Source organism: Gymnogyps californianus, chromosome 2 (genome assembly GCF_018139145.2).
Source record: "Gymnogyps californianus isolate 813 chromosome 2, ASM1813914v2, whole genome shotgun sequence".
Classification (NCBI taxonomy): Eukaryota; Metazoa; Chordata; class Aves; order Accipitriformes; family Cathartidae; genus Gymnogyps; species Gymnogyps californianus.
Genome location: NC_059472.1, coordinates 44,145,158 through 44,170,443, shown reverse-complemented (window position 1 = coordinate 44,170,443; position 25,286 = coordinate 44,145,158). Strand labels below are relative to the sequence as shown.

Genomic DNA, 25,286 nt, shown 5'->3' with positions numbered 1-25,286 from the left:
TGTAAGCATACAACAGGACCATATCTTTCCAGCACTAGATTCAATTGGGTATTCAGCTTGGCAATTGGATTATGCTTATGTCTCATAGTTAAGGGGTTTCTGTGTGTGTGTGCAACAAACAAGCCTTCTCAAGTATGAATGTTTAACGCTAAAACATCCATACAATGAAAAGAAACAAACCTGCCTGTTACTGTGTTTTTGCCAGTGGTCTGGGAGGGTGGGCTTCTCACTTCCTGGTCGTACATGAAGAAAGTGTTCCAAAAGCCTACTGGAGTCAGTAGGTTTTTCCACTGACTTCTGTGGGGTTTGGAGCAGGACCTTCCTGGTAGCACCTTCTATCTCAGAACTTCAGATATTTTATTTCTTTTTTCATTTAAGAGTATTGTATTTCTTGTGTGGGTTTTTGTTTTGTGTTTTGGTTTGGTTTGATTTTTTTTATTTGGAGAAGAGAAACACACCTCAGCACACAAAGCAGCACAAGCAAAATATTTACTTTTAGAAGTTGTGCCAGCCATTTCTATGTTTCTGTATTATACAGCACAAAGTTCTTATGCTAAGTATCCCTAAGGGCCTTTTGAATGCTATGATTTTTACAGAGTATCAGAATTACAGAAAATGTTGTGCCAAATAATCTTGTACTGAACCATTAAGGAAACTTGCATTGTTCAATACTCTCTTAAGGGTCTCAGTTGTTACTGAATCTTTCCTGAGGTGAGGAGATGGGTGATTTAATCCAGACGTTGGTAGGCTGCCATGGAAAACACCCACAAATATAATTGTAATATCACATCTGAATGTGCAGGTGTATCTCTTCACAGAATATTTAAAACTATTTTTCTGCAAACAATTAATTTGTCAAAAATGTGATTTCTTTTGGACATGACCAAATTTATTCACTGATTCAAGTAGAATTCAGCAAATAATTTCAACTGAAGATAGGGGAGACTTTTTTTAAAAGACAATGTCAAAACATTTCATGATGACATTTTCTGAACAAAATATTTTGGCAGCATGACATGCCTCACACTGACAGCGAAGGTAGAGGTGTGGGTTGCAGAGTGCCAGATATACTTGACTGTGTAGAGCTAAATGTTGACCTGTCTGAGTGTGGGACAAGGACTGGGCACAATGTCATGTGAGGCAGGCATCAAGGGCAGATGTCTGGAGAGTGTGAATGCTCACAAGTAAATCCAGAACACCTGCCAAATACTATGGGTATTAATTTTGGCTACTTGTTTTATCAGATGATCACAGATGGAAGAGCTGTCCGCATAGACTGGACATGGATTTTAATTCAGTAAGAGCTCTTTGTGGGAGACATTCAGATCATGAGTCTGAGAGTTATGGACTTAAAAAAGAGACTGAACTAAGTTTAAATCTCCCCATCTGCATTTACCACTTCTGGCAACAGTTCGATTTCACAACCAGATTAGAGTCCAAAGTATTCTTGATGTCATTGAAGATTTGAGGCTGAGAAATTACCAATACTGATGAAATTATAAGGTGATATTTCAGGTGGACTACTGACAAGTTAGTAAGAAGCTTCACTAGCAAGTCTCCTAAGCTTGACCACTGGGTTGGGTTTTCCAAAAATTGGTTATATCTTTGTATGGATTGTGAAATTCCACAATACAAGATACACCAACAATGTATTGCCTTACAGTGAGTAATACTGTGGATCTTCATCAGCTTTTAACTGGCTGATGAGTTTGGACTGGTGCCCCAGCTTAGGGAGTCATCCTCTGTTTTGGATTCCTGTGCAGAGCCAAGAAAATCAAATTTACATTGGAGGGCCAGAGGCCTCAGGGGTTCTAGCTAAAAGAAAGATGTCAACTCTCAAGTGGGTGTAGGTTACAGATTCTTTTACAATTCATCAAGGTTGTTTTCCAAGAACATATCTCTCAGTGATTTCACACAGAAATTCTTATAACTGTGCATTGAGTACCTGCTATTTTGTTGCCTTCTCCAAGAGGGTTGCTTTATCTTTAGGTAAATGAACTACAACTGCATGTAAAATTGATACACTGAGCTGCAGATCTAGGAGCATTTCTGGTACTTTTAGTCCCTGGAAAGCTCACAGAGATGGTTGGATATGAACTTTAGTTAAGGCAAACCCACAGAAGTCAGCTGAGAAAACTATTGACTGAAATATGTCATGCTGCCTATGGAATATGGATCAGTATCAATGCGTTGTGTGAAACCTATCTAGAAGAACTGCTAGAATTTCTCCTAAAATTGACACACAACCACTGAAACAACTTGTCTAAGGATAGGACTGAGTACCTATTCCTTAAAGTTTCTGAACTGTAAGTAAATATCTTTCTAAAGTACACTTTTAGAATTCTTTGAGGCTTGATAAGTGGCTCTTTGGTGAAATAGGATAATCAGTCATAAATCTCCCTTATAGCTTTAAAATCTATGAGTCATCATCAACTTTAGTATGTTTTAATTTGACCACCTTAGATTGCTCTGTGCAAACAAGAATCATCAGATAAAAATTTCTTGACTCTGACTCAAAGGCTCACTTTCTGAACATATCTTCCTTATTTCCAAACTGTAGATCACATGGAAGCCTTGTATCTTTGCTGGCTTAGATTATTATAATTAAAGCCAAAATCATATCTTGATTCTGGCAAATTAAATGTGAATAACATTTGGGAAAAATACACAGCTTTTTCATATTCATGCCTAACTGCATGAGGGTACTTTCGTGGCCTGATTCTATGAGCATTTATGCCCTCTGCTCACATAGCAATAGTAAAATTAACTATTGATATCACTGTACTATACCAGTCCAGGCACGATTGCAGTTTTTGGCATATGATTTCATTTAGCCAACACTTATCAAAAGCAGAGGTTTGTTTAAAATTTCACCTGAACAATGTTTGCAGGAAGCTAAAATAAGGTGGTACATTTGTGGAAAATAATTGTATTTAGCCCTTTTTCCTTTTGCAAATTGTCTGTGAACAGATTTTGATTTTTGCTCTTTTTCTAGTTAATTGAAATTAAATGCTAAGTGCGTTATGCAACATATTTCTGTCTGTGAAATGTTCATGAACTTTGACTTTGTCTTTCACAACTCACTTATTATACATGGCGTACAGTGTGCAGTTTGTCATTTAAGTCATATGCTGTTGCTCTTCTTTCCTTATGGCATGACCAAAACTCTAGAAGCTTTAGTGGAAAAATAACCATATTGGTATGCAAATTTCCTTATTCACACATGAATATGGGGGGGGGGGGCCTGCATGAGGAGCAACTATTCAAAATATTTGTGTGAGTGTCTATGTATGGCAGAAAGCCAACAAAAGCAGGGACAAATATATATGACTCAGCAAATGATTTCAAATTTGTCAGCATTTTCGCAAGTCAGTTCCTTGCTTCTTGTGCTGCTCTTTTTAAAACAAACTAAACCTAAATTTTATACCTCTGAAACTCTGAGATGGAAAAACTGAAACATTGTACCAGTATGTCAGTTTACCTACTGACTTTGGGAACTGCTTTGAACAGTTGCCCATATAAATGGCCATTCTTTGCCATTTTGCTGCATCTCCAGCAGGTTCAACTCCATAGCTACCATCAGTTCAGCATTTTGTTTATATTTAAAGTTGTCAGACTAGAAGATGAGACCACTAACATATGATCTGAAGAAGCTAACTTGTGACTAAACACTGAGTCAAGCCTAAATGTAGTCACTCCTGCTATTAATACCATTAGAACAGCATAATAGTGCCATGATCAGACTTTATTTTCTTCTATCTGGACTGGGGATGAACCCAAAGGACAGAAAGGACAGTCACAGGATTCTCCCCTTTTTACATGCATTCATGAGTTTTTCCAAGCCATCTATTATGGGATCCAATTTACAAGTTGCAGAGGGAAAGCTATGAAAGAACTCTAATTATCCTTTCCTCTTCCCCACATCCTTATTGACAAAGCCAATTCAATAACTAGATGACTGGTTGCCAGTGCCTCTCTTGACTACAGATTTTTGAAATATTCATATGTCCCTATACATCTGTCTATATAGCAGAGCCTGCACAGTCCTTTTGTAAGTGACATTTCATGGTGAGAATTATGCCAGCACAAAATCATATGACTTGATGTCTGCTTCAGTGACATTAAACTCATAGTATATGGTCGTGAATGATAAAAAATGATTTGCAGGAGTTCTGGTCTCATTTTTAGATTTATTCTAACTAGATTTATTTCTAACTAAATAATTCTAATTTATTCTAACTGGATCAGACTGAGTTATTTGCCAGATCTGTCTTACATGTTAGATATTTTCTATTTCTCTCTGATTCAGAAATACTGTGAGAGCAGCCTCTCTCCTAGTGTTTACAATTTTTCCCCCCAGGTCCCGGTTAATTCATGAAAATGAAGGGGTACAAAAATGAAGAAAGACAAATGGAGAGAAGTAAACTCTATTTCACTCAAAAGCTTTCAAACCAATTCACATCAAATTTTGGACAAAGGTTTGACGCAACTCAGAGGAATTCAAATGAACAACTGCATTAATGTAGGGAACATGTTGATTGAAGATAAATAACAATAACATTTGTGCTATCATCAATACTTACTTAAGCTCCTGAGAGTTAGCAGCCATAAGGGATTTTAATGTCTTGTCAGCTAATGGGCACCCAGAAACACTGAAAAAAACACAATGATGTGAAACGTTTTACTAAAACAGAACATTTTTTCTTAAAACAGCAACCTCCAGACAATCATTTTTTCTTAAAACAGCAACCTCCAGACAATCTATGACTTATAATGGGAAAAAAGAGATCCTCAAATATTTGCTCTTGGCGAAGGAGGAGCAGCCAATATCAGGCTGTGGTTCTTAAATTACTGGAAAGATATACAGTCAGGGCCAAAGTTTTCTAAGCCCCTGTAAAGCTTTGCATGGGGAGGCAGTGGTACACAGAGTCCTTCCTTTATGATGCCTACATGAAGGTCAGGTAGAGCATCTGGTCCATGTGGCTGGGAAAAGGCAGAAACAGCTTCCATCCTGCTCCCAAAAGGAAAGGCAGGAAATGATCATTTCAACCCCCAGGTATTGGCTATTGACAGTAGGCAATTCTGAGGAAAATGTTTAGCATCCTCAGTTTATGTTAGCAGATCTATGAATTTCAAAGCCATTCATAGAGATATCTGCAGAAACCTCATTTAAAATCTCATGCACCAGCATCTGTACAGAGAGTGCTTGTACACTTAGGGAAACAAAAACTTTTATAAATGACTTATCTACAGGTCTCGGCTAAGACATACAGCTACTTAACTAATAATAGTAATAACATAATAAGCATATGCTGCTTAACTCCATCAGTCTATTGAGTCCAGACCTTCACAAAATATAACAAAACCAGGAAAAACGGCCACATTTCTATATGGATTATTCTCTGCAAATTACTTTTGAATACTTATCCATGGTTAGTATAAAAACGTTCAAAGATGACAACAGCTAAAAGTAGCTCTGTTTCCTGCTTTAGGCTTCCTGTTGTTTCTTACCTGCGGTGTGAGGCATAGTTTCCTGTTACATGACCGCTACCATCACATCCGGGAGTTGGACAGCTATGCACAGAAGATGCAATGAGAAATTAGCGTATGTATAATACACCACATAGCTCACCCTACCCTGCAGTGAATTACGTAATGATCCTTAGGGCAATCACATTCATCATTACGCATCTCAACACTATCATGATACTACAGAAAACTAGGAACACTTACACGACACTTCTAGTTTTCAATTGTTACTTGAAGCATAGGTGGAAAAAAGTTTTCCTATTTTCACCATGCAAATGAGTCAAAACCTTATTTTTTTAATCTATATAATGTGAAACCACCATGCTTTGTGTAGATTTTTTGGTTACGACTTGGGTTCTTGTCGTGGTTTAACCCCAGTCAGCAACTGAGCACCACGCAGCTGCTTCCCCCTCCCCCTCCCAGTGGGGTGAGGAGGAGGAAAGGAAAAAAAAAGTAAAACTCGTGGGCTGAGATAAGAACAGTTTAATAACTAAAGTAAAATATAATACTAACAATAGTAATAATGAAATACAATAATAATAATAGTAATGAAAAGGAATATAACAAAAAAAGGAAGGGAGGGGGAAAGAAAAAAAAACCAGTGATGCACAATGCAGTTGCTCACCACCCGATGACCGATGCCCAGTTAGTTCCCGAGCCGCAATCCGTGCCTCCTGGCCAACTCCCCCCCTGTTTATATACTGGGCATGACATTCCATGGTATGGAATAGCCCTTTGGCTAGTTTGGGTCAGCTGCCCCGGCTCTGCTCCCTCCCAGCTTCTTGCACACCTGCTTGCTGGCAGAGCATGGGAAACTGAAAAGTCCTTGGCTTAAGATAAGCGCTACTTAGCAACAACTAAAACATCAGAGTGTTATCAACATCATTCTCACACTAAATCCAAAACACAGCACTGTACCAGCTACTAAGAAGAGAGTTAACTCTGTCCCAGCCGAAACCAGGACAGTTCTTAAAAGGACAGTTTCATTACTGGTACCAAATTTTGACAGCAATTCATAAATGTTAGCGATGAAGTTTCTGATCTGACCTCCTGTATAACACAGGCCAGAGAACAATAATATTCAAAATAATTCCCTCGACTTCTGACTAAAATAAGGCACCTTCTTTAGAAACACATCCAATCTTTATTTGCTGACATAAGTGAAAAATGATGTGTTATGGTTGCTTGCAGAACAGAAAGCACATCAAGCTCACACAGCTGAAGTTCAGAATGAGCACAAAAGTTTCCCAAGATGTTTCTCAGCTGAACTGTGAAGTGATACAAAGGTGGTGTACATTTAGCACAACAAATATGTCCCTTTATGCCAAGAGATGGAGGTATGTTTGACCTGGAGAAGATGTTATAGCTTCTGTTTTTCCTCAGCCCTTCTTCAGTCATAGCACTGAGCTCATTTATCAAATTGGGACACAATCCTCTGCAAGAGGACAAAGATATCAAGAAATGCAATTTATGCATGGAGGGGGAGGGGGAGGTGAATTAAGTATACCTTTCTAAAGGGCTGTGTCTTCTTTCACTGGGCCCATGGATAAGAAGGGCAAGCAGAAACTGTACAAAAACTTTTAGCTGGTGCTTCATAGTAATGAGTAAGGGGTACCTGAGATCCTCACTTGGCTGTTTGCTCTGAGCTGGCAGAGTGCTAGGAACTTTTTCAAATCTGTAAAGAACCCTTAGGAAGACATCAGCCTTGTTTTCACAGCCCAGTTCAACCTAGGCAATGCAGTTATGGGCAAGAGAATTAACATGGAAAAATAGAAAGCACATGCCAGGAGATGGTATTTATAAATTAGTTCACTGCAACTGAGCTAACCATGTCAGAATTTTTTTTTCTACAAGTGCTTATGTCATTTTAAAAACTTCCTCATGATGGAGCCACCTGTATTGAATTGTTCTGTACAAGTTCTGAGCTCAATGGGATCATAGAAATGCAGTCTGTTCCCTGTATTGCCTATAGATTCTTCTGATAAATTAAAACTATTTCCTATTTAATTTTCTGGACAGCTACATTTTAGATGCCTGTTTCTACTCACTGTTTGAAAACAATACAGTAAAACCACTGTAAGCTGATCATTGCCCTTGTAAATACTCTGGGAATTATTATTTAGGAGAGTAGAAAAGTATGTTACAGACATCTCAAAACAGGTCAATATCACAAAGGAATAAATATTACAAAAGAAAAGCCATTAGTCTTCAGCAAACAAACTCTCAGTGATTTTTGTATGCATTTGTTTTAGAAGAGGCAAAATAAACCTGACCTGTAGCAATTTAGGTCGTGAACTACAACTGCAGATATAATGTGGAGAGTAGACAACATGCAGACTGCTCGGCATGAGGGGAAAGAATCGCTCTTCACAGCAGCTTGCCCCAGGGAAATGTAATTTCTAGAGACAGAGGCGGATCTAACTGATTCAGTGCCACTGAGTGGGGAGCAGGACACAAGGTGACAGGATGCGACTCATTTATTTATGGATGAGCCTGCAGTGATACGGTATGGACTATCATCACTAAGCGATACGGAGTGCACTTGTCTAGAGAGACCTACTTTGGTTTGGGACAGAAAGAAAAGTGGTATAAATGATTGCTAAGTCCTAGTTGACTATTACAGTGAAAACACTCTATTGATATCAGAATGATGTTGATGTGAATCCAAAGGGGTTTTCCGAAGAGCCTAGATGAGATTTTAAAGAGTGACTAGTGTTATGAGCAGGTTGGGACAGTTTTACTGAAAGGATTCTAAACTGAAACAAGCTGTTGCATACAGAAAGATTTAATAGAATTATCCTGTTATCTTTGCAGATAGTAAAGTTTTGGAGCTTAAGACAGAGCAAGTGAGTCTCTGTACCTGGGTACAGAGAGTATTAGCCTATTCTCCCAGAGTATGAATTTGTGCAGCCACTGGATTTTCAGTAGGACAAAATAACTAACTCTGCTTTGAAGGGAGCAGATGAAGGACTTAAACGTGGATTTTGTACAGTCTGGAAAACCCTGGGGCAGCTCCTGTCTTGTGTTTTATCTTTTTATGAACTTTGCCTGTTTCCTATCTGAGAAATCCCCCGCATTTCTCTGCAAACTCTCGACAGTGAACCTGTAACGACGATTGTCCAAATAAAGTTTATTTAATTATGTAAGTATTAGCACAGCCAATCTGTAGCACGCTACAAAACTGTCTGTTTTGTAGAAGGAGCTGTTGTTCATTTGTTACCTGTCTATCTGAGGAATAAGGAGTGATACCCAATATAACATTAGTCTTGAAACTGTCCAGACCCCCAGGCCTACCCTGGCTTGTTTCAGCTCCGGACCTCATGTCTACCCAGTTGCGTAGACACAACAGGGAGCTAACTACCTGCCATGAGCTGTCATGCAAGTCTCCCTGCTCAGCTCCTGCAAATCTACTCCAAACCAGCACTCAGAACAATGGCGTAGTCAGTCTTTAGCAGGGCAGAGGAAAATGTGGCATTTTTTGTGACTCACGTGATGAGTTCCTTTTTGAGATCTCTTGAATGGAGCTTGGGTTTAGGACTTGGTATGGAGACATCTCCAGGATACTTCTTTTCCTCCATGTTTTCTGGAGAGCTCACTGGATCTTTCTGAAATGTTAGAAGAGAATGTGACAAAAGGTTTCTCTCTTCAAGGCCTCTCATATATTCAACAAATAACTTGCTGTGGCAAGAAGAGGATCTCTTGGAAAACATTAAAAAAAAAAGTCTTAAGAAATGATGGAGAGAGATGAGGAAAGTTTAATACATCATAATTTCAGGATCTCATAGGTAGACTTTTAAAAATGTTGAACTGTATATTTGTGAAAGTATTTCTGAAGGTGAATGCTGTTTTAAGCTGTATGTATGGAAAATTTGGTTTAGATTTATAAAATGGTGATAAAGGCCAAAGAAAAATACACAGCAAAAATAAAAGCAGTTGTTGAATATATAGAGCCAAACAAGACTTCAGCAAGTACGTTCTTGTTTTTTCTGTGCAAGTACACCACTGAGTTTTGTATACAGTTGAAGTGAGTACCACTGTACTGTGAATTACAAAATTATAATCATAAATTAAAAAAACCTATTGTACATAAACAGATGTAAGTGCAAAGCTTTTTAGGTCTGTAGAATGGAATGACTTGTTATTTTATCCAAAGAGCAGAGTCTTGTTAAAGTAAAAATCATAAGAACAAAACCACTTTGAAATTTTCTTAGTGGCAGGCTGCTAAGGGTAGTTCTTGATTTCTACTATTTGTAGATTAAAATCATCACTGCTACAGTGCTGTTTGATGGATGATATGGACCATGAGTATTCACTCCCTTGGGAAAGCATTTTGGAAATCTGGAGTCCTGAAAGGAAATTACATTTTTGTTTTCTGAAAAAACTTCTTTGATCACTTCAAAATGGTTTATACTTGGTTTATACTGTTTTGAGAATTAATGTCTTCAATTATTATTATTTTTATGAAGGATAAGTATTTCCTTTCTGGAGGGATGCTCTGTGGATATTGTATCATTCAAGAATTCTTCAAAGCCCATAGCATCAATTATCAAATCTCTATTAATCTCTTTTGGGACTTCATGTTGGTTTTGGGACTCCATTCCAATACTCAAGTAGGTATCGCCCAGAAATTACTGTCTGTAGGAGCAGAAACTGCTGCCTGTGGTTGAGGGGAGAAGCTCCCAGCTCCTGCTCAACTCACGGGGCTGGTGCCATAGATGCTCTGGGCTTGTGCAGCTGATGAACGTGCCAGGACAGAGGGACAGGGATGTCTGCAGAGCTGTTAACACAGAGCGGAGGGCTGAGGAGAATCTGGACTAAAAATGGAGATTCTGCCTAACGGGACTTGTAAGCTCTGCGGGGGTGTTTCTTCTGATAAAGCTTCCATATGGTCCTCAATTCTGGCAGCTCATCTTTGCCTGTTTGGAGACTGGATCCTCAATATGACTTCCTTCTGCTTTCTGGTACTGGCTACCTACTATCTACTGAAACTCACAGTACGCATACATATAGAAACCATGCCATATTATTGCTACATCAATTACTACTGATTTTTGCAACCACATTTGTGGGGTTAGTTTGTTGTGGAATAATCTCATCTGCTACAAATATAGAAAGCAAAAATACATATATTCATCTTTTCTAAACACTCTTTCGTAGTAATTATCGAGTAATCATTTTAAATAAAAAAACCCCCTGATATATTTCAGGCTTTTAGAAACTTATTTCTAAAGGAAAACTTCAGATAAGGAGTAACAGAGAAAATTAAAGACAATGATGGGTATTGTCAAAATGTTAATACAAAAAGAGTAAATAATTGAAAGTCCTCCAAACATGGAAAATAAAATACTAAAAACCAAAAGTGGAAAAATGAATGCCAGCTTTGTTCAAGATTCAAGAAACCTCAAAGACTGTTTTCCAACATTGAGTTAAATCTTGGTTCCAGTGGCATATGGGGGTGTTTTTGCCACTGCAATCTGCAGGATGGGGATTCAAGTTCCTGACTCTCTCTGTCCACAAGTTCTGACCTGCCTTTCTTATATACACATAAATGCAACTCCTACAGGGATCATCACCAGTGTAAGTCACTGTAAAATCAAAAGCTCCCAAAAGAAACAACAAAACGGTGACCCTCTGTTGCCAGCTGGAAGGGGTCAGATGTCAAAATAACTTCAAAAACACAGGTGAAGTGGTTTTCACTTAATGTAATGGAGGTTGAAGAAGACTGGCTTATCAGTTTCCTCTCTATCAACTAACTCTGATAGGCTACATCTGTATCACTGAACTGAGGACCAATGCTGTGTTTCTAAAAATTTAGTGCGTGCCTTGGCTGGATCCTAACTATGCATCAAGACCAGGCACATATCAGCCTCTTCCACTTGTCAAAGGTCCGACTGAGAGAAGCCTGGAGTAGAGGGTGGTAGAAAAACCACTCTGGCACTCCACTGGGATCCTGAACTGTGTGATGTACCTCAGGATGCACCTGCAGCGAACAAGAGCAGCTGTAACTGTTCGTGCTGCAGCGTTTATTAATATTTTCATATATATAGCTTGTGTTCTCTATCTCAAATGAAAGATATCTCTGGATCTTTTGCTGGTGATGGACCAGAAACTTGTGTGAGTTATTCATCATGTCACTGTCTGATACATGCTGCACAGAGAGGACTGATCAAGAATTACGTATATCAAGCCTTGACAAAATACTACAGTATTACAGTTCACAGCTTCATTTAATGATGTTTCACTGAATCATTTAACAAAAATAAAATTGCAAGATGAAGGTTGACATGAGTGCATCTACAGCCACCAGCGTAACTGATACTAGAGGGTTTAGAATTGCAGTATTTTCATTTTCTATCTTTGAAATAATTCATTTTTTCAAATCTTAATTGCGAATTTCCTTAATTGACTTATTCAAATTTGTAATCTTTTTAAACCAATAGCTACATACACACACACATACACAAACACCTACAATTTCCTAGTAACCGCTCTTTTGAAAAAGAAAAAATCTAATAAGGACCAAAGTGGAAATACAGTTTGTTTCCTAGTTAACATCCCTTAGTATATTTCCCAGGAATGAGGGAGACATATAGACATTTAAACAGGTGATTTCTTCAGCATTGTCTTAGCACCCTGTGGAACGCTTGGTATTGTCCAAGCAGCATAAAATCTTCAGATGGGTAGAAGCTGCAAAAGGAAGACAGTGCAAAGAGAATGCAGGCAAAGGAATACTGGAAGTCTGCCTTTCTAGGACCTTACATCAGTATATGTGGCCCAAAAGGGGCTGCATCTGTTTGAAACAAGTAGGTCAGATCTAAAGACCAAATATTTTTTGGTCCTCCACACTGAGGACTGAGCATAGAGCATCATGCCTTGGCTTGTGTGCTTCTCCAGGGATTTAGCTTTAGAGGGAGAGATAATCCTTTGGGAAAACACCTTTAGCACTTCCTACTTTTTGGTCTGTTAGGTGATGATCGTCACAGCTAGTCAAGTCCAACCGTATGTATAATTTTTCCTTTCCCATTTGAACGGATTTATAACTATATGCTATTAAAATTCTGAAGAATTCCAGACTAAAAGGAAAATCAGAACCAGCCCAATCAGTCCAAACACTACTATTTTCTGCAAAGAGCATGTGTGTATTCACGCATGCACACTACAGAAAGCAAGCAAGCAATGAAACTCCATTAATGTACAGATGGAAGTTTATATTGATTTCAGCAAAGACCAGAACATAATGGTAACATGAATAACAGATAATAGCATCTGGCACTTTTAACATTTTTAAGCCCTGAAATCTTTGGAGAACTGACAGTTGAACTAACTGACAGCTCTAGTTATTTCTCAGCGCTTTCCTTTTGGAGAGATTTTGAGCTTTTTCCAAATTCAGATTTTTTTTTTTAAGGGGGCATCTGGACAGGCTATTTCGCTGAGAGAGAGAGAGACAATATTTTCTGGAAATTACCACCAAAATTAAGCAACTGTTGTGCATATGAACCAGATAACAATGAATTAGAAATAGATATAATCAGTCATTTTCTTTGCATGAGGGTGACTGCCAGTCTTCGATTTGCAAAACAGAGCCTCTGGCCCTGAGATCACTGGACATGTCAACGCTCCCTAGGATTGCAAAAGCTCACAGCAGAGGTCTGGGGCCAGATCCTTGGTTAGGGACAAACTGCACAGTGTCAAAGCACCGAGGGCAAGGGGCAAGAGTGCCTAAGCACAGACCTTTATGTCCTGTCGGGTAGTCTGCTGACGCTTCCAGCTCCCTGTGCCGGTAAGGGAGAGGGAAATAGCCAGCCGCCCATCACGGCCTTCCAAAAGTCAAGCAGGGATTGGGGGGGGATGCAGAGGTGCTCCTGCCACAGCTCTTGCTGAGCTGCGGTGGCAGCAGGGAGGAGGAGCAGCAGGACAGGCCCCCTGCCAAGTCTGCGACACCGATTGATCCCCTGCAGCAAGGCGGTTCTCTCAAAGCTGGATGTGTTTGCACATTATGCGGCATGAATGGGGAAGAGCCTGAGCCCTCAGCCTACTGCCTTGTGTCAAATCCACTCCAAAACCCTGATACAGGGGTCATGCTCTCATTGCTGAGGTAAGGAGCATCATCAGCCCCACAGAGGTGACCGCAAAGCGCTCTTCAAGACAACCCAGCCTCCAAGAAATGATCCACTGTGGTGCAAACTGTCTCAGTGGTCTCACTATGACAGATCTCTACTCAGTGCTGACAGATTTTTTTTCTTCACATGACTGAATTATCTTTTATTTCCAGATATTTTTGAAATTGGAGGCCTGGATCCCCTAACCTCAGCCCTAAGTAGATTTACCCCTGTCTATGTCTTCTTGAAGTGCCGGTTTTGATATTTGAACAAAAAATAATTTTGTAATAAATATAATGTTCAAATGCTATTATTCAATTTATAAAACCAAATAGGGAGGAAATGTCTTTGAAGTTGAACAAAAACTCCAAATTGGGACATCTTTTATTCTGCTTCAGAAAACTGTCACTCAGGCTTGTCTATGTTAATTACCAAGATTTTATCTAATTAGCCTTTAAAGGTGCTGATTTAAGAAAAATGCAAGCAATCCATATTCTGACAGCCAGGCTCAAGAGAAAAAAAAAAAACCAAACTTGACAGCAAAATAGAAGAATAGGAAAGAAAGACAGAGAAAGGAGACTATGCTGCCATGTTGCCAAAATAGGATAAATAGACGTGAAAGAGCAAAACAGAAACAAAACCGAAATCAAGGCAATTATCAGCCTGGAAGTGGTAGTCTAGAAGATTAGCCATAAAAGTTGAAAAGTTACTAAATAAAAATATTTGCTGAAATTTTAGTTGCTCATCTTTGTTCCTGCAACTATATTTTCACGTTTGGGCTTTTACATTTCCTAGGACAGGTTGAAAAGGAAAGGAACCTCTATATACTCATCTAGTTTTTCTATGCTGTTTCCTTATGGGATAAAAAAATATCACAATTGGTGGAAATTATGTACATATCTTCTTGTGCTACTTATCGCAACTAAAACCTTCAGGAATTCCTAACAATTTTGTATTTCTGAATTTGTGCTCTCAGACTGACTCTGGACCACTGGACTTACTTGTGAGATCTAAGACTCATGGCAGAGATTTCTTGAAGTATGTTAAATGTAAAATTAAAAGTTTTCCACTGAAAGAATATTGCAGGCAAGATTCTAAGCATGTGTTTAAATGCTTAGATAATGAGTTATCTGGAATTATAAAGAGTTGGTGTGGAAAAATTACTTTTTGTTTCAGCATGAAAAAAACTACGTTGCTTTGGTTTTGTTTTTTGGTTGGTTTGTTTTTTTTTTTTTCTGAGTGATCCCTAGGTCATTTGGATGTATGTGCTACAGGACTGAGCCATTAGGAACAAAATTTAAAAAGCAGTCTCTAATGGTGGATACTTTTGATTTCCTTATCTTAGAGACTTATAGGCATTCACAAGTAGGCTCTGAGAGCAAGATTTTTCAAAGTGAGTAGTAATTTTTTTATGCCACATCCAAGAGGGCATTAAAGCCAGCTCAATGTCCACAAACCTCTACCTGTGCAAACTGATTCCCTTTAAACTGCACTAGATTGCTCATCCCAAAGACCATCAGATGGCCACTCATCCAAGAGAAAAAGTCACTCAGAAACTGAAAAAATACCTCTTTTTCTTCTTCTTTCCTGCCATGGGTCTTGCTGTAGTTGATTGGTGTATCCCAGCCTTCCTGTTCACAAAGAGCCTGGTAGAAGGCTGCATTTACCAGGATGCTGCTTGTTTTGAAAGGAGAAGAGGAAGGAGTGGGAAGTGCTGTGCTGGAAGAAGTGAGAGGCATAACTTTGTCTTGGCTTCGGTTCTTTTTCATGCTCAAATCCAGAGTGCCATTTTCATCCACTTCTATCTCAGCTCCCTGACATGCGACAGGAAACAGAGACATGTTTAGCTATGGACATGGTGAGGCTGCAACTTAACCATGTGGTGCTTTTAAAGGATAAATATAAATGCACGCTTTTATTTAAATTTATCTGAATCTAAAACCAGCTTTTCGATTTATATCAGTTAATGTCCAACTCTTAGGCAGACTTAAGAGTAGCTTCAGTAATGGTATCCCTGCATCTCAGCTTAAACATAGTAAGTAGAATTTAAATAAGATGCCTCTAAACCATAACCTATGCACCCTAAATCTAGTTTTATTTAAAAAAAGTTTAGCTTTAAATCTTCTTGATCTTTTCACTCTTACAAAGAACTATGACCCCAATTCACAGTTAAAAGCATTAATGCATTGTTTAGGTCATCAACAGCATTACTATTACATATCCTCCCTTCCCCCCACACCTCAGAAATATTACAACATCTGCATCATGGGGGAGAGAAGGAGGGGGGAAGAAATATGCCTAAAAGTAGCACAGTAGGAGAAATTTTCACCAGAGTTTTGTACATCACTCAAAATAACATATTGCCTTAATCATAGTTTGATTAGGCCACTAAGGCACAGGTCTGCACTGAGACCACTAGACTGGGAGCCACGGGAGGATCTTTAGGAGGTTGTCCCTGCTGGTGACCTTCAGCATGAGTTAACAAAGCCTTTGCTACCTGGGAAGTACAGTAAAGAGCAGCCTCTGATTGCAGGGGTGTGTGCAGTTTGGGGAGAGACCCAACTTCTCTTTCCAGGCTGGGAGAAGCTCTTGGAGCAACTCCTGCTCACAAGCAGGGGCAAGCGCTGCTCAGCTGTACATGAAGGACAAGGGAAGGAAAGCTCACTGTTCTGTCCTACCCTGTCTGATCACAGAAAAAGAGTAAAAACTCCTCTTCTTGGAATGATGAAAAGCTCCTGAAAGTGCAACTTACTAATGGAAGCAATAAAAAATTTCCCCTCATGCTCAATATGCAACACTGCATATTGACACGTTGTGTATATAGAGATGAGTATGAGACTAGTCCTTGCTATTGCCAACAATTACTAAAGTCAAGTAAGGGAAGACGTGAAAGAGGTAGCTTCTGGAGGAGCACTTGGTAGTCTAGTTCTCTGTGTTGCCCTGAATAAGGTGGAAAACTTTCAAAGACTACAGAGATAAATAATGTCATAGATCTACACATGTAGAACGCTGTAATTAACACTGCTCTGTGTCTTCCTGTTATTGTCATCACCATTATTTTTTATTTGCATCACCACAAAGCTCAGATACCACTTGGGAATTTGAGGCTAGATATGTTAGGTGCTGTGTAACTGTAGGAGACAGTCGTATAAACCCAGATTGAGACTTCCTACCTTGAGTAATATAAAAGTAAACCCGTAGCATAAGTGAATCACCTAGGCGCTCTGTTGTAAATGGAAAAGAGACAGGTATGTCCAGGGGGCAAGTTTTTCTGTCTTTCTTAGACCCCTTCCTTAGGAAGAGATGAGACACTGGCAGAAAGAGTCCCTTTCTCTTTCTTCCCATTAACTATTGCTGGAGCTTGATGATTAGTCAACCACTTAGTGGTTAAAGATAGGGCAGTGAAACTTATCCTTGCTTGCGGATCTTAAAAACAGTTGCGGTGAAACAGGGAATTCTTCCCCTGTGCTGAAAGTGTGACATGGTCACCCCGGTTGGACTGAAGGCACAAGCTTCCTTCATGAAGCCTTGTCTTCTACCACTGCCATCGGTGACTCATTTAAAGGTAAAATGTGCTGATGAAATCTTTTTAATCAGAAGGAAAATGTTGGTAGAAGATGAAAATTTAGGGCCCAACGATCCCTCCTCACTCAGACAGCCTGACTCCATTTTGTATCCATGGGCCTAAGACAGATGCCCACCTAGACCAAAGCACTACCAAGCCATCTGCTTGCCCCCAGTTCAGAAACTCAGGCACCTCTTATGTTTACTTCTCCTGCATAGCAAAGTTCACATTTTCAATCATACAGCTTAAAGAGAGAGATGTTTTATTATATTTATGGGAAGTAAATACACTTCTAATATGTTCATACTAAGACGCTTTGGTTATATCTTTCTGCCCCTTTTTAGTAAATAGTTTAATCTCCTGTGATAGTTTTAAGCTCTGAATTTGACAGTGCAGCTTATCCTGGATAATAACTTAGTAACCACAACATCTTATGCCATCTGTATAATATCAAAAACATTTTTATACCAGCATTAATAAACCTTAGTTACAAAAATCCAAGATATTAACTATATCAGTGCCAAGCGCACGCTCCAGGATCTGACAATATAGCTCTGCCATGATCGCCCCAGTGTTTTTTTGGCTTCATAGTTGATATGTAACTATAGCAATGAAACAGAGCTACAGTAATCAAGTTTAATGACCAATGTAAAGTAAAATGCTAAATATTGTAGTTGCTGACATTTTTCATAATAAAAAAACTTGGGTTAAGTCTGCACAACCAACATTCACATAAAATTCCAGACCTCTGTGACAGATGGCTTAGGAAAGGAAGCCATGTGACTGGGCTGCAGTAGTTTTATAGTGCAAAACCCATAAATAGTGCAGATTCTCTGTCACTGACAAAATATCAACTACTCGGAAGGCAACAGCGACAACAAAAAGGACCAAAATCAATCAAGCTCCCCTCCTCAGTGAAATTGTACATAGAAAAATATCAGGAACTGTATTGTCTCTGAGAAACAGATACCATTAGCCACAACAAGGAGCTCTGGCTGATAAGCAGAACATTTACTAACATGGATATTTAAAGCTTCCTCAGCACTTTCCTGAAATTCACGTAGAAGTTGGGTTGTCCAACATGCACCTAATTCTGCTCAGGGAAGGCTGGGTTGTGTGTTTGTGAAGTAGCGTACAGATGGGGTTTAAGTGAGCTCACAGATGCACACAACAATTAAATATAGTCATGGAAAAAATATCCCTTTTGCCCATTGCAGGATAGATCACACGTTCACAGCATGGCTTTTTATTCAGAATGGTATAAAAGAGCTATCACTTTGCTGCCTTCATAGCAAAGTCCAAATGGCAGAGCAAAAAGAGAGGATAGTCAGAGATATCGCTCCAGTTTACATTCCTACTCTCATCCCACCCTCCTCTCAATATGTCTCCTTTCCTTGTTTTACCACGTTTATTTTTACATTAATTTTAGAATGGAACTAAAGAGACAAAAATGGCAAATGGCAAAAAAATGCTAGAGCGGTGATATGACATACTGACAGAAAATGGCACTTACTATGCTTAGTTGAGACTTGTAAAGGCTGTGTTCTCCTCAGTGAAGGCAAGATCTTATTACTGTTGACTCTAGTGCATGTGTGAACAGGCCTATATTTATCCATTTATCGTGACATATTTAAAATGTAGCTACCAAAACAATGTAAACTGTTCTGATTCTTCCTTGAAAATGTAAGCAAAATAAAGATGCAAATGTATCTTATTATTTCCTAACTTATATTAGTTTGCAGCTGTGTAAATCTTTGGACCTTGATTTTGATCTTATTTACATTTACATTTACATTTACACTGGTATAAATCAGGAAAAAATCCACTGAAGCAATGAAGAAAAATCAATGGGGGTGAGAGGATACACACGGTAATTAAATTGAGGTTACTCCTTATCTACACCCACATCAGTGACAGTGTAATCACCCCCACAGATTTTACAAGCAGCTGGAAAAAGGATTCCAGAATAAAAAATGAGAGAAAAATGACTGAAGCATATTTTCTTTATTCCAGGATCTATTCAGTGAAAAGATAAGGTACAAGTAGTACTTTACTATGAATATCTATCTAAAATGAAGACTAATATAAATATGTAAACAAAAAATGGTCTCTATCCTCGTCAAGTGCTTTGTACTGTAATGTCAAGCTTTTTCAGCCTCCTTTATTTTATGACATAAATATTACAGAATATTTTCTAATACAGTCTTAAGTCTTGTCCTTAGAACTGAACTACATCAGCTAGGACAATAAAGGATGCTGGTTTTTGTGATAAATTACTCCTGCATTTTTTCATATGCTTTTGGTCCATCTGATCACTCACAACATTTAATACTCTGCAGTGTGTCTCCAGTAACGATTACAAGTTAAGCTTTATCTCATAGCTGGATCAGAAAGAGTGAATTATTGTGTCTGCATGAATCTTATTTCAAACCTGTGACTTTAGGGAGATTGTATCATTACATGTAAGGGGTTTTATGTATTCTTTGGTTGGCATCAGCCATACAACTTAATACTAAGTAAGTCCAAAGAAACAACATTATCAGCAATTTTGCATTCCCACTAGCAGTTTAGTTGAGTTTGGAAAACTCAAAAGAGCTCTTCAGTTCTGGTATTGGGAGTAACTCTGAGACTAGTATCTTGCCATATGTATGAATACTATTCTTAATTGCAACTCCATCCAAAAGAGTACAATCTTTTCTATTCCCAGCCAATAAAAATATATGTACCTAGTCCTCAATTCTTCAGACTTAAATTTAAGCAATCGAGTTCTTCTGCAGCAAATTAAAATACTAATTTGGGTCAAAATAAGAAAACTTGTAACTGCCCAGCAACATCTAAGACAAAAGTGAAGTCATAATTTCAGCCCAGAGCAATTCCCAAATTAAAAAAAGCTAGCCAAGAAAGTAGTCAAGGAGCAATGTGCACAGCAGTATAACAGGATGGTACCTAGTGATATTCTTGGCTGATTTTTCATCCTGTATTTAGGCTTTAAGGTATTTGGAGTAAAGGACTGCCTGACAAATGCGCTGAGTACTAACTACATTGTTGAAATAATTGATGTAATTATCACCATCATCAATATCCAAGAATGCAGAGATGACATAATTTTGTTCAAAAACAGAATTTGAACTTTAAACATTTTTAGCAAGTGTCATTTTTTGTTTTCTTTCAAGGCATAGTGCGCATATGCCATTTTGTCTAAACAGGTGGGAAAAACACCAAAATAGTCAACAAAATGTTTGGCAAGCAGTAGTGATGAGGATACAGATAAACTGTGTTGCTTGCAGCTACCTCTGTGAGACGTGAATGTGGTGAGGGCTGTAAACAGGGAAGATCCCTGGATGTTATGATGATGCAGACTCTTGCACTGTGCTAGAAACTGCAGGCTAAGCCTTCTAGGGGAGTCCTTCTGTTGACTTCAATGGCAGTTGAATGAAGCTACATAAACTGCAAATAAATGCAACCAGGAGACTGGTTTGGGGTACTGACTGCATGATAATTGGCTGATCAGGATTATACTCAGGGGAACAGTTTACTACAGTCCCAGGTGGAGGTTGAATGCCTCACACAATGTAACATCAATGTGGTATTAATTATTTTTGAAAACAGTATCATCAAGGTATCTGATGATCTTAGTATTTTGTCCTCAGCTGATAGATAATTCATAGAGAAAGCTTAGGATCCATTTTACTGCTCATTTCAGAATAAATTTATTCTTTAAATTGCTTAATTTATAAATTCATAATTTTAATCTTGAGATATTTGGCAGATCACCTTTGTACATTAGATCTCTTTGGAAGTTTTGCTTACCAATGGTACTGCTAGTGTGTGATCTGATTTTTCTACCCTTGCTACCCTTCTCTTTCTTTTTTTGGCTTAGACTCGCCCTTTTGATCTGATATGTAGAGAATGTGAGATATATATTTGAAAATCCATTAAATTAACGAAATTTGGAACTGTGCTGTAAAAAACATGTACTTTTTCATGTAAGTGTTATCTTTATTTACAGAAAAGTGGTGAACATTCAAGGTAAAACATCCAACTCATTAAAAAATGGACAACACTCCGGAGGTTAACAAATAAAATTTGAGAGACAGAAAGAAAAAAAAAATTTCTTCGTGAATACACTTGCGCTAAAAAATATTTTGATGTTTTCCCCACCTGTTTAAGCAAGGCAACATATGCATGCCTTGAGCAAATATAAGAAAATGACACTTGCTTGAAATGTTTGAAGTTCAAGTTCTGCTTTTAAAACTTAGAAGTACAATATTTTTACAGCTCTGACAATTGTGTAACTTGCAAAGGATTTCCTGCAAGTCCAGGAAATCCTCTGCAGTCCCACATGTCCATCCTTGGTCTGCCACCACACTGCCTCCCACCTGCAAAGCGTCATGGCTTGGATTTCTGGGAGGCTGCCTGATGCTCGTATAGGAGCAAACACCTTTACAAGTCAGGAGCTTTGATCTGCTAAAGTCAGAACGATGCTAATCAGGTTTTCTTAGGCAAAGGAACAAAGGAATGTGGCAAGGGGCAGGGCTGAGAGGTCTGATACTATGAGGCTCTGAACACAGCTGCCCCACACAGGTATTTTCAGACCTGGTGCATGTGTGTGCTATCAAGAGTAGAAAAAGGAAATCATTAACTCTGTAGTCATCTGTTGATGTTGCATTATTTGAGTCGAAACACTGATAAAGTCTCAAGAGATGTTTTTTATCATCTAAAAGTTTGTAAGATATTCTAGTAGTTAAACATTTGCCTTTGTGGCCAATACCAGCCAGAAAACCATTCAGAAACATTGATAAATAGGTAGTAGTCTCTTTAAAAATAGCCTTATTTTTTGCTTCATATTTTAAAATAAGAAAGCATCTTCATTGAAGAGAGTCTGGCGATTTATTTCCATAATTTTTTGTTCGAATCCTGTATGATAAAAGTAATAAATAGCCAAAACAAAATAAAAATGGGTTTTGTGTGGTTTTGGCCACCAAATCTGTTTGGGGCTTACTTGCCTGTGTTCTGGCCAGAAGCTAATTCTGATTCTTCTGTCAGATGTTTTGTAGCAGTATGCCCTCCAGAAAGTCTGGCAAAAGTGGAGGCAGGCAGATAGCAAGGTATGCAGGTGATTTTCTTTTAGGCTGGATTCCTGGCTGTGAAAAAGGAGTAAGCTATGTGCCCCAAGTGTCCCTCCATATCGTTACTATTATGTTCACTTCCATTCAAACCTTCCCCATGATTTGGCAACTGTGAAGCAGGTATGGAGTAGAAAATCTTTGAGTTATGCCTGGTCCCTTTACTGCTCTTCTCTGGCAAGAAGGTCTATTGCTGAGGTCAGCCAAAGGCTGTGGCAGCAATTTAATCCAGCCGTTGGCATCAGTTTCCGTTTCCCTGCTAGAAGAAGTCTCTATTGAAGACCGGTGGAAGGAGCTTTCTACAGCAGATATCAGGGATGGATCTGTCATCTGGGAAAGGTTCTGTGAGCAATCTTTGGGGCAGATAATGTCTGAATTACAGGGGATGCATGTGGACACACTCTAAAATGTCTACCCCGTGGCATCTTCCAACATCGGTTTCAAGATCCAAGACTTCACGAGTAGAAATCAAAGGCAGCAAAGTAGGGGATACCACTCTGCAAAGGCGCAAGGCTTGGAATACCTAACAAGGTGTTGCGCTGGTGGTAAAATTAATGGTTCCACTCAAAGAATAATAGCTAACCTCTTAGCCATGGTGAATGAAGGCCCAACCAAATTGTAGACCAAGAGCTGTGGAAGCTACCTCTAGCCAGACTGAGCCTGGTGCTAAAATAGACAAGGTAGAGCGACACTGACTTGCAGAGAAATAGGTCATCTGTCTTTTGGAGCACACATCATGACTCAGACTCCCACAGCAGAAACACACCTGCTACTCTGTGTTTTGATAAATACACCTGTTTTCACTCTGCAGTGATTTCTTCTCAAGTTCTTGTAACAACACCCTCTCATCTACACAGAGGTTTCAAAAGTTTCATTGCAGTGAAGCATGTGTGACTTTAATACAAATAATAAACAACAGCGCTCCCACAACCACGGTTGTCAGAAGAAAATCTTGTCTATTTTCATCAGCAGTATAATACCATGTAATGGTACAGAAAATAAGGCTCATAGCTCACACAGTACCATTTGTGAATCATAAAGATCTGTGAGGAAACGCAGAGCAGAAACCAAAACATGAAAGCCACACAAACATCTACGATATTAGGCAGCTTTCCATTATGACAGACTTGCCCAAATTATCTATCTCCAAACGCTGTGGGCCTGATTCTCCTCTCTTGCCAGCAGAAAGGAGAATTTTACCAAAGAAGTCAGTTGTTATTTCCCTCCCTACACCTCGTCAAACTGTCATGAGCTCCGAACACAACAGACTCAATAGGTGTAGTTCTGTTCCATTGCTAGCAAAATATCACCTTCATTAATCATGTTATTTTTATTTTTTTATTTTTTTTTAAATCAGCCTCCAAAATGATCGCTTATGGCAGGTTTCAGAGGGAGAAGAATTCCCTCTTTAAACAGATCTAACTCATTATCAACCACAGATTGTTGCTGGATTTCAAAGAACCTTCTTTTTTCCTCCCACAAAACTCCCCCCTTGTATTTAGAGCTCAATTATGAAAAGAGTTAACAACATAATTCCTGCTATTTATTTATTTTTGTCAGAGCTGGTCACTGCTTTACTGATTTTTTCTCTGTCTCTATTCAAAAGAGCATGCAAACAGAAGCCTCCTTTTCGGGGATTTAATGCAGTCACTAACATGAAAGACAGTTTATTCGCACAGTTCAGTAGCTAGCACACCCTCCAGGTTCTTGGACTACCCTACCTTGGCAGACAGACTCTGTGGTTTGTTGGAGAGGATCTCTGCTGCTTCCCTGCAGCGGGTGGAAAGGTTCAGGATAGCAGCAGCTGCTGCTATGTGGGTGTCTTCACTACATTGACCGTAGCTATAAGAGTTGGCATGGCAAGGGCTCTGTGTGTGGGCGCTAGCACTAGGCAGTCGATTAGAAAATTTCACTGGATTTGAAAAATGCTTTGCTGTTGAAGAGAGATTTGATTAGCAATTGCACGTATGAGATTTTTTCCATTAAATACTTTTGTTTCTCAGACTACAATTTCATACATTTAAATATTCAAAGAATACATTTAAAGCAATCCATTTCCTATTAGAAGTAACGGTTTGCTGTAAAAATGACTTCAGAAACACAATAATTTAATTTTTACCTGACAAATACACATCTTTCAACAAAGCATCTGAGACTTTTACTCAGATTTTACTCATTCTTTACTCAGGCATTAAAAGCAATAATGTCCAAGGAAAGACTGAACAAACGTTAGTGTGTTATCTGTCATGAGCTGACAACACTGGTGGACAAATGCAATTGTAAATGTATCCTTATAAAGGCTTCCTCTTGGTGCTCTATTATGTAAAAAAACAACAGTGACTTGTCCAGTCTTAGCTAAAACAACACTGCTTACCCTACTTAAATGAGTAAGTCTGTTATTTAAATGGCTTTGCTTATGTGAGTAAGGAGAACAAGACCAGGCTCTTGAATGAACCAGAGCAATCAGATAAGAACATTACCTGTTAGGATTATTCAGTCCTGATTTTGTGGAAATTTTTAGAAATTTAAGTGTACCCTTTAATAATTTAAAAAAAATAATTACAATGAACATTCAGGATAAAACTGATCTTGGCTCACTGTCTTATGTTGGCTATCATTTGGAATAATCCAGAGATTTATTAGGTGCAAAGAGGTCAGTTGAGAATGAAAAACTAACAGGTGAACAGAAAAGCACTTTTACAGACAAAAGTGGTGTGTGTGGTTCTTTGTTTTCTGCTCCATCAGCAGCACTTACTCTAAAACAGATAGAAAGAACTCTGCTCTCTGTTCTGGATTTTGGAGCTTGAGATGTCATTAATTGTTGCAGGGAAAACACGATTTCAGGTCTTAGGAAGCAATAATCACTTCTTTCGTCTGTAGCTCTCACAGTGTCCTACAAAGATAAACTAAGCAAAATCCAATTTCTCAGCCTACACCCAGATACACCAAGAACATTTCTGTGTATGG

General features: G+C 38.7%; 1 protein-coding gene across 5 annotated transcripts in view; it reads right to left on the bottom strand.

Moving 5' to 3' along the window:
• The window catches only part of ST18 (ST18 C2H2C-type zinc finger transcription factor), a 170,863-nt gene that overhangs the window by 9,235 nt on the left and 136,342 nt on the right, over nt 1-25,286 (bottom strand). For 3 of the 5 annotated variants that reach the window (XM_050891821.1, XM_050891822.1, XM_050891823.1), the window contains 5 exons: nt 24,041-24,252; nt 15,197-15,442; nt 9,019-9,134; nt 5,512-5,574; nt 4,584-4,652 (listed from right to left, as the gene is read on the bottom strand). In XM_050891821.1, the coding sequence (XP_050747778.1) occupies nt 4,584-4,652; nt 5,512-5,574; nt 9,019-9,134; nt 15,197-15,442; nt 24,041-24,252 (706 nt within the window). The remainder of the gene's footprint in view (nt 1-4,583; nt 4,653-5,511; nt 5,575-9,018; nt 9,135-15,196; nt 15,443-24,040; nt 24,253-25,286) is intronic. The other 2 variants (XM_050891824.1, XM_050891825.1) reach the window with 1 other exon arrangement.